Source organism: Petaurus breviceps, unplaced genomic scaffold (assembly GCF_028583685.1).
Source record: "Petaurus breviceps papuanus isolate PSGF00001 unplaced genomic scaffold, PetGlider_PUasm1.0 689, whole genome shotgun sequence".
Taxonomy (NCBI): domain Eukaryota; kingdom Metazoa; phylum Chordata; class Mammalia; order Diprotodontia; family Petauridae; genus Petaurus; species Petaurus breviceps.
Window position 1 is genome coordinate 9,748,064 of NW_027186458.1, and position 10,220 is coordinate 9,758,283.

Genomic DNA, 10,220 nt, shown 5'->3' on the forward strand with positions numbered 1-10,220 from the left:
GTGCATACGAGTGCGTTTCTGGCTGAGCAGGTGTGTGTCTGAGTGTGTAAGAATGTGTGAGTGTGTGTGTGCCCGTGAGCTCTGATGGTTGGGGGTGGCAAGCAGACTCCCACTCTCTCTGCCCCACTTAGAAGCTGCTCTCATGCCCTGGGTTACCTCTGAGGGCTGCCACTTGCAGTTTTGCTCATTCACATGGGTTTTCATGGGCCTGGAGTGTTTCAGAGCAGAAACCAAGGGACCCTCGGGTGCAGCCCCTCACTTTACAGAGTAGGAATGGAAGTGATTTTTGTTCTTCCGTATTTTTCAGTTGTGTCCAACTCTCCTTGACCCCATTTAGGGTTTTCTTGGCAGAGATACAGAAGCAGTTTGCCATTTCCTTCTCCAGCTCATTTTACAAATGAGGAGACCGAGGCAAACAGGGTGAAGTGACTTGGCCAGGGTCACACCACCAAGAAGTGTCTGAGGCTAGATTTGAACTCTTGTCTTCCTTGACTCCAGGTCAGGTGCTCTATCTGCTGCACTGCCTGGGTACAGAAGGGATTTGCCAAAGGTCACATAGGTAAGAAAGAGAGCCTGGCTTTCAATACCTCCCACACTGCCTGGGCAATCACTGAACTCTGACTCCAGAGAAGGCCAAGGGACTGGCCTCTGGGCTCCCTGCTCACCCCAGCTCTTCACTGGACTAGGCACTTCTCTTGTGCTCTCTGGGAACCCTGGCCCAGGTCAGGGAAGGTTAGTCACCTGGAAAAAAACAGGAGTTGCCAAGTTTGCCAAAGGTATTTGGGAGTTCATTATTTTTTTAAAGTATGGTACAGGCAACCCAAGCTCTAGACAGAGAATTATAGCTGATGAAGGAGATGGAGAGTTTCTGGAGGTGTCCTTGGGCAGGAGGGCTGGGTGCTGGAGGCCTGCCTCTGCCACTTCCTAGCTGTTTGTAGTCCCCTCTCCCAGGGCCTCGGTTCCCTTCTCTGTTCAGTGACAAGCATGGCCTGGATGCTCTCCAAAGTCCTTTCCAACTGTAAGTCTGTTTCTTAGATAATAGTGCTTTTGCAAAGTCCTCCTAAGCAGCAACAAGACTGACCCCAGGACGTGTTTTGAAAGTGGCCATTAGCCTGTGTGCACGGGGTTAATATTAGCAAAGGTTCTCTAGGGACTGGAGCAGGACTCGCATGAGATCCCTTACATTCTTTGCATTCCTGGGGTTCTGTGAGGGCCTGCTGGCTGCAGGCCAAATCCTTTTATAATCCCCACAGGATAATTTCAACATCGCTGACCCTGTGGGTGTTTTTTGGGTTTAGAAAACAAACCATGCACACAGTGAATCGTATAAAATCAGACTGATTAATGAGCAGGGGATTAATGATTGTCCTGGAATTTGTCTCAGATTCACAGGCTCTCAGCTCTGGAAGTGAACTCAGACTCTCTGAGAACTCTGTCTTTCGAGGTCTCCCTGTCCACAATCCCCCCAATGTTGGGGCTGCCAAAGAAGGACCTTGATTTTACGGAACAGGAGGCTGAGACCCAGGAAAGTCCCTGATGCCCAGGCTTCCCCACAGGAAGGTCACTGTCCCTTCACATTCATTCACATCCCAAGCTGCCCCCTCCTCTCATCTACGGAATTGAAATTGGCTGGGATGAAGTCTGAGAATCTAGTTATGTAAGGGGAAAGTGGAGCAGCAGAAAATATACCTTGTCTGCCAGCCCCCAGAAAAGGGCTTCACAGCTTTGGGTAGCCTACTAGCTGGCATTACTACACAGGAACTCTCAGGGAATGGGCCCTGAGACTCCCCAGATCTCCTGACACACTGGACTGAGGAGCTCAGCTGTGGATACTTAGCATGAGCCTGACACTGCCCCACCTGCTTGTATGAAGCTTTGGGGAGTCAGCACTGGGGGGGGGGACAAAAGGATGGCTTTCAGCCCATCTTGACCAGAGCCCCCTTGGCTGCTGCCCCAGATGTAGATTAATTCTTTATCTGGATGGTGAAAGGGTTGGTCCAGAATAGCTAACTTCCTTTTCTTTTGGAGCGGTCCTGTGGGGGCTTTTCCCCAAAGTCTTTGCTCTACTCAGGATGCAAGGAAGGAAGCCCTTCTATGAAATTTCATAAATTTTCAGATCAGGAAACTGAGGCCCAGAGAGGTTAGGCAATGGGATCTTAGATCTGGAAGGCCCTCAGAGGCCATATAGTCCAACCTGCTGCTTTTACAGATTAGGAAAGTGGAGAGACTTTCCAAAAGTCACCCAGAGATCAGTCAGAGGCTCACAGGTCCAGAGCAGGGGCTCTTCACCCCAGTGACCTCATGATCCCCTTGGGCCTGCCCTTCAAGAACTCAAGGCCCCCAGCTTTCACCCCCAGGGGAACCCAATCCTGGATCCCAAAAGAGCAAACAGTTGTGATGACTGAGCCACTGTCAGTGATATTGAAAGATTATGAGAAGGGGAGAGGTGAGGCAAGATTGGAGAAGGACAAATGTCCTTCCATAGGAAAGGATGGAGGAAAGGGAAGGGAACAAGTCTGTGGAGGGGAGATTCAATGGCCCAGGCTCCTCCCTGGGGCCCCAGGCTCTTCCCTGTGCCCCCAGTCTCCTCCCTAGACCTCCAGGCTCCTCCCTGGGTCTTCTAGACTCTTCCCTGGGCCTCCAGGCTCCTCCCTGGGTCTTCTAGACTCTTCCCTGGGCCCCCAGGCTCCTGCTTGGGCCTTCCTTTCCAAGTTTGCCAAAGCTACCCTCTGGTGTCCTGACTGACTACAAGGACTGGGTCTTCTTGGCTCTCCAGGCCCAGGCTGACCCCTGCTCCCCAAGCAGGGGCATCAGCGGAGGCTCCCAAGGCTGGGCTTGGAAGGTTTGTAGATGGAAGGGTAGTTTGGGGCACTGCAGCCTTCCCCAAAGCCTGGGCTGCTGGGCTCTCCAAATAAGGAGGGAGAGCCTTCCCCAGACCCAGAACGTCTCCTCCTCCTGACCGCCTTGGAGGCTGTGAGCCGCGCCCCCCCCCCCGAACTGTGCCGTGCCCCCTTTGATCGGGAAGCGTGTCTGATCGCGGGCCAAGGCGGCTGGGACTTTCTCCAGGACAGAAAAAAGGGAAATACTTTTCCTTTCTTGGGTGGGTTTGTATTTATATAAAACCTTCACAGTAAAACGCAGCCAAGAGTCAGGCTCCAGAGGCTGAGCTTGAGGAGGGGGAGGCTGAACGGTGGGTGGGGAGGGACTGCAGAGGCAGCTGAGGGCCCGGCTCAGGGTCAGCGGCCTCGGGGCTTGGCCCGGACACTCTGGCTGGTCATTCAGAAGGGAGACAGAGTGACGGCCCCAAACAGGAGGGGGTCCCCGGGGCCGGCCCCGAGAATGCTCTTCAAGGAGCATCTAATGCTGGGGACCCCCTCCATTCACACACACACACTCAGCTCCCCAGGCAGTCCATTCCACTCTGGGGCACTATTCATTCTTAGAATGTCAAGTGGACACGCATTTATTAAGCGCCTACTACGTGCCAGATGGTGTCCTAGTGCGGGGGCACCGAAACTCAGGGGAGGAGCCCTCCTGGAGGGGATGAAGCCAGCCACTCAGAGCGGGCCTCGGGGGCCCAGCAGGCCCAGGGCGCTACCGGAGCCCCATGGTCACCGGCGCTCTCCTTTCCTAGCCTCCACAGCCGGCTTCCTTCATCCTCTCTCCAACAGCAAGGACTCGCATCACTTCATCCTGATTTCTCTGTTGCTGGCTTCCTATTTACAGTTGTGTCTTTTTCTTGGCAGGGAGGTAACTGGGGTTGACTTGCCCAGGGTCATGCAGCTAGTGTCTGAGGCCAAATTTGAACTCAGGTCCTCCTGACTCCAGGGCTGGTGCTCTACCAAGTGTGCCACCCAGCTTCCCTGCCAGGCCCAGGTCAAAGCCAAGCCCTCCAGGCCTGCTGCTTCATAGCATAGAGCCTTGCCCCCTGGCACAGCCCTGCCCAGAGGAAGCTAAGGTTATCACGGTGCTCATAGCACCAAGTCTGGAGTCAGGAAGAACCGAGTTTGAATCCAGCCTCAGATACTTCCTAGCTGGGTGACCCTGGGCAAGTGACTTCAATACTGTCTGCATCAGTCTCCTCATCTGTAAAATAGGGATGATGATGGCCCCTGTATCCCCGGGCTGTGAGGGTCGAGTGAGAGAACCTTTGTGGAGGACTCTGCCAGCCTGAGAGGGACCCAGGAACACTGGCTTATGGTGAGGGTGAGGACGAGGATGGTGTGCTTCTGGAGCCTTCCCGGGGAGCATCTCCCTCTCCCCTTCCTTCTCTGTCTCTTTCTCTGTCTCTATCTCTCTCCCTCTGTCTCTGTCTCTTCACTATCTTAATTTCTCTCTGTCTCTGTCTCTTCACAATCTTCTCTGTCTCTGTCTCTCTGTCTCTCTCTGTCTTTCTCTTTTTCTGTCTCTCTCTGTCTCTGTATCTCTGTCTCTCTCTGTCTCCCTGTCTCTGTCTCTCTCTCCCCCCCCTCCCCCTCCCCCCCCTCCCCCCCCTCCCCATCTCTCTCTCCCCCCTCCATGTCTCTCCATTTCTCTCTTTGTCTCAGTCTCTCTCGGTCTCCCCGACACTCTGTGGCCTCCACCTTCACTTGCTCTGGGTAACTCCTGGTGCCAGGGAAGCCTGACTCCTTCTTTGGCTCTGAATGCAGAGCCTTCTAGGGATTAGCCCCCACTGCTCCCTCCTGCTCCCCCCCACGTCCCTCCCCAAACGTCACTGAGTCACCACCTCCAGGCAACCCCCCATGGTTGTCATCTGTCCTCATAGCTGGGCAGGAGTCCTTTACCCTGGAGTTTCTAGGGGTCCTGAGGCCCTGTATCTCTTGTCAGTCACTCTAATCTTCCATGACTTCCTTCTCACTCCCCTCTTCTTGTCCATCCCCATTCCCAGAGAGCCAATCATTAACCTTTTGCACAGAGTCACATGTCCATCCTAGCCAGGGCTGGAGAGGGCATGAGAAGACAGCTCTTTCCTTTCCCAAGATAGCCAGTGCTTGCTCAGACTTCATCACAGATTCACAGACTTAGGACTACACAGCAGGGAGGCAAAGAAGAAAGGCAAAGGGAAGGAAGGAAGGAAGGAAGGAAGGAAGGGAAGGAGAGAGGAAGAAAGGAAGGAAGGTCTGAGGTGTTTGTGCATGAGGAGAGGAAATGCAGGCAGGGTGGGCATGGAAAGGCAGAGCCAAAGGTCTGTGAGAAGAGACAGTAGTGGAGGGTGCCAGCAGAGCTGAGGGCAGCAGCATCTCCCTCGCCCAAAGATCTGTTCCTGGATGTATGTTTTCTTCCTTCAGATGAATTTCTGTTTGACGCTGAATTCCAGGCTCACAGCCCTAAGGCTGGAAGGGACCTCAGGGGCAGTCTAGTCCAAGCCCCTCCTTTCACAGATGGGGAAGCTGAGGCTGGGGAGGGGGGATGGTTTGCTGTAGGTCCTGTAGCTGATCCTCCCCCTGGGCTTTGTCTCCTGTAAATTTCTGGGCATCTTGACTGCTGTCTTGCTGCAGAGTAGTCGCCCTCTATGGTCTCTAGTAATGTTGTCATCAGAGTATGCTACAGACCACCTGGCCAGAGGGAGAAGAGGAGGGTTCCAGGCCAGAATCACAGCTCAGCAGTGATGGAGAACTTCCCTTATGCAGACTTCCTCCTCTGCCGGAACATGCTCTTTCTCCCTCCCCACTGCACCCCCTCTCCCCGATCCCAAAGGCAGAACTGCTGATAATTTCTTCATCTGCCTTCATTCTAATTCTGCCCTTCAAAAAGTGAAGGAACCAGTAAGGGAAGCATTCCACTCTTCATCTGGTTCTGACCACCACCACCAACAAAAAAATTGTTAATGGGGTAGAAAAGGGACCTCAAAGGGAAGTGACCCCTCTATCAGTCAATAGATAAGCATTCCTTAAATCCTGCTTGTGTGGCAGGCAGAGTCACACGATGGGAACACACACACGCAAATGAAAATGTCCCTGCTCTCAAGGAGCTTACATTCTATTAGAACATATGCTGTTTTAGAGAACACCTGAGAGATGTTTAAAAAGATGAATGTCAAAAATTGTCTTTACCTGTAATTGGGGAAAAATTTTGGGGAAGAAATATTATTTAAAAAATTAAATGGAAAGAAAGAACTTCTGAGAATGGAGAGATAAACAGGCAAATATTGACATGCCCTGTAGGGCTAGGTGCAGATTTCCAAGGTTTGGGGAAAGCATCAGTAGGGACCTTTGAAAACACACACACACACACACACACATACACACATTGAAATTGTTTTACAAACCTTAAGGTGCTCATACGTGCTTGCTAAATTCAGGTGAGGAAAAATAAGGGGAATTGCCTAAAGAGATCAGTGTGGATACATAGGGAGCTCACCACAAACTCAGATTTAGAATAGGGACATACAGAACATGGAAACTAAGGCAGGTGGGTGAAGGGGGTTGAGGCCAGCAGTCTGGCACAGTTCTGCAGGACTGGTGTTGTCTGGGCTACCTTTCCCAAAGAGCAGGGGATGCCAGGGAAGCTGAGGACAGCGAGGTTGGGGCAGGGGAGGCTGTAGGGAACAGAGGAGAGTCCAAGAAGAGATAGGATTGCTGATGGGGGTGAATGGGATGGTGATAATGGAAGACTAAGAAAAGGCAGCTACTCCTGTAACAGCAATTGCTGTAATTGCCGTAACAGCAATTACTCTGTTTTCTCTGCCCAGGAGAATGGCCTTTGTGCTTGAAAGGACAGAACAAAACTGTCTAATGGGGAGGTCAAACCCAGGACATGTAGTGGGATTGAAAGAACCCTTGGCTGCCATTGGTGAGCTCGCGTCATTGAGGCCAGATGAGGGTGCTCAGAGAACGTCTGCTGTGATTTCGGAGCCCCTATCAGGGATCTCTGAATGCCTTTGGGAGACAGGAGCGCTGTCACAGGATTGGAGGAGGGGAAGGGTGGCCTGATTTTCAGAAAATGAAGAAAATGGAATCTGCAGACTCTGGGGCAGCGATCCTTGATTCCTGTGAAGTTCTAGGAGGTCTGCTAAAGGGATAGTTGGCAAACACCTAGAAAAGGAGGCGTGATCAATCACAGAGAGCCAGCAGGGCTGGTTCAAGAATAGGTCGAGCCAAACCACCCTCAGCTCCTGGTTGACAAGGACTGGAGAGGGTCTGGAGAAGGCTGTAGCTAGATGAGAAACAAGAGGGTGGAGCCCCAGGTGAGGAAGCTCCCTCTACCAGCCACCTGGGGCACTGGGAGATGAGGGACTTGGCCAGGATCACACAGCCAGAATGTGTCCGGGGCAGGACTCGACCTGCTCTTCTTGCCTCCAAAGCTAGACTCCGCCATATTGCCTAGTCACAAGGCTATAGTTTCCTTAAATTTCAGCAAACCTTTGACTCTCTGTACAAGGAATGTGCCTCCACTTGTCTTCCTTTCACCCTCTTCTAAGCACTCCAGCTTGGTTTCTGAAGTCATTATTCAACTGGGACTGCCCAAAGTAGCCAGTGAGTCTGGCGGCCTTCTCTCAGTCTTCATCCCTTCATTCCTCTCTGCAGCCTTGGCGGCTGTTGGTCACTCTCTCCCGGTTCTCCATCCTCTGGGCTTGGTTCTCCTGTCACTTATCTTACCAACCCTCCTTAGCCTTCTTTCCTGGCTCGTCATCCCCCAGTCATGAGTGTTCCTGCCACCACAGGCTCTGCCCAGGGTTCTTCTGTCTGTCTCTTCTCTCTCTTTCCCCCTAAGACCGCCCTCCTCTGAACTTCCCTCTTCCTACACAGGGCTCCATCATCCTTGCAGACAGCCGAGCTTACTGCTTAGGTGCCATCCACGCTCTTTCTCTCTCTTGCTTCACCCATGCCTCATTTAGCACATCTTCTCATTTCTACCCCGACAACACTTCTCCCATCCATATCTTCCTTCTCCCTATTCCTACAGCCACCATTGCTTCTCATCTAAACCATGGGAGGGACTAGAGAAGGGCATTTGTGGATGGGTTTTCTTGGAGCTGGCAGTATGTGCAGTGGGATGCGCATTGACTGTAGCATCAGAGAGCCTGAGCTCTAATTGTCTCCTGCCACATACCACCTGTGTGGCCTTGTGCCTGTCTTCTTCCCGCTTCTTCACCCATGACTTCCAGAGTCCCTATGATCAAGGCAGATGATGGCTGGGCTGGCCCTCGTGGGCTGGTTCATGGTAAGGCTTTCTTTCCCATAGTGGGGTCTCTGGTGACCTGATTGACCTCTTCTTCCAGGCTCTTGGTCTCCAGATCTGCGGTCTCTTCCTCCTTGACTCTGAGCTGACCAGGCCTGGCCTTGCTTGATGGCCCATAGCACTTGGTGGTATGTTGGTCAGTGGTCATGGTGGCTCAGCCTGGCTTGGGTTTGGTTCTCTTACTTTAGATATGGATATGATAGATGGAGAAAGAAGAAAGGAGGAAGAGGAGGCGGAGGAAGCCTTGCCTACTATGGGCATGCCAGGGAGTACTTGGAGGGAGGCCATGGGATGGGGGCAATGGCTGGGTCGGCGCTGTGCCTGGCTGTTGGCTTGGGGTCTGACCGGGCTGGGCCCTCCCCCACCTCCCCCCCATCCCCTTAGCCTTTGTTTCTCCCAGTCTCACCAAATGCTTTTCTCCCTTTTCTCCTGCAGGGGAGTTGCTGAGTCAGCCCAGGCCAGAGGGGGTCGCGGAGATCATCTGCCCCAAGAATGGCAGTGAGCGAGTGAACGTGGCCTTGGTCTACCCCCCAACACCCACCGTGATCAGCCCTTGTTCCAAGTGAGCTCCCCTTGAGCCCCCACCCCTTCCTTCAGCATCCGTCACCTCTGGAGCCCTCACTTTGTAAACCTGAAATTCTATATAATGCTAGCGATCATCAGCATCATTTATTGTTGTTGCTACCATTTCAAAAACATCATTTTTCTCAAAATCACTCTGAATTTCTGGAACTTTCAGATCTCCCCACAGCCACGTTCCCTGCCAGACATAAGTCAATGACTGGTGCCTCCCTCCAGGTGTCTGCTCTGTCACCACCGGGGTCAGCAATGCAGAGCTAAGGAGGGTGGGAGGGAGGGAATGAGCATCTATGAAGGACCTACTGTGTTCCAGGAGCTGTGCTAAGCTCTCTTACAGAGATGACCTCCCCTGATCCTCACCCGCCGTGGGAGGGCAGCACTCTTGGGTCCTCTCCCCATCTTATAGATGAGGAAATAGGCTCAGAGACAGCATTGAGTGTCTGAGGGGGATTTCTCCCTGACTCCAAGTCCAGCACCCAGACCGCTGCACAGCTCAGTCCAGCAGACTCAAGCATTATTATGGACCACCTTGCAGTCAGGAAGGAAGGCCCTGAGTCCAAATCCCCTCTCAGACACTTGTGTCTGCCTCAATTTCCCCATCTGTAAAACTGGGGGTGATGATGGTACCCAACACAAAGGGCTGTTGTAAGGATCCAATGAGTCAGTAGTGGTAAAGTGCTCTGCAAGCCTTGCAGAGCTAGATAAATAATAGCTAGTGTTAGTCTCCCCATTTCCCAAGTTATCCAACTGAGTCTTAAAGAGGGGGATGTTTTGTCCTGAGTCACTCATTCTGTGTCCAACAGGCCCCATGCATGTCCTACCCTGTCTCCTTCCCTTGAGTCAGAAATGCTCTCCCTGACCCCCGCTCCCCCTAACAGCATCTTCTTTTCCTCCTTCCCTGCTGTTCACAGGAAGAATGTTGGCGAAAAGCACAGAAACCAGTAATGGTGAAGCTGTGGGGTTTCCAGAGGACAAAGACAGCCCTGAACCTGCCTGGGGCGCCTTGGCTGACGTCTGGGCGATGGAGCCTTGGCTGACGTCTGGGCGATGGAGCCTTGGCTGACGTCTGGGCGATAGAGCCTTGGCTGACGTCTGGGCGATGGAGCTTTGGCTGGTCTCCCAGCATGGACAGATGAGGAAGGTACTTTTAGAGGATGGAGCAGATGACCTGGAGCCTTTGGAAATGGAGCTGGGAGAAAGGGGATTGGGGAGGGAGGGGATAGACTATGGAATAAACATTTTACAATCCGAACCTCAGAACTGTGATCTGCCAAGGAAGAGCTACTTGAAGAGGAAAGAGGGAAAGCTGAAGAAGGAAGGAAGGAAAGAAGGAAGGAAGGAAGGAAGGAAGGAAGGAAGGAAGAAAGAAAGAAAGAAAGAAAGAAAGAAAGAAAGAAAGAAAGAAAGAAAGAAAGAAAGAAAGAAAGAAAGAAAGAAAGAAAGAAAGAAAGAAAGAAAGA

General features: G+C 52.4%; 1 protein-coding gene across 1 annotated transcript in view; it reads left to right on the forward strand.

The window, feature by feature from the left end:
• MFHAS1 (multifunctional ROCO family signaling regulator 1) overlaps positions 1–10,214 on the forward strand; it is a gene marked incomplete at its 5' end in the record, with an annotated part of 43,697 nt that extends 33,483 nt beyond the window's left edge. Inside the window, 2 exons of the mRNA XM_069104853.1 lie at positions 8,617–8,743; positions 9,672–10,214. Coding sequence (XP_068960954.1) covers positions 8,617–8,743; positions 9,672–9,705 — 161 coding nt within the window. The remainder of the gene's footprint in view (positions 1–8,616; positions 8,744–9,671) is intronic.
• Positions 10,215–10,220: the final 6 nt, after the last annotated feature.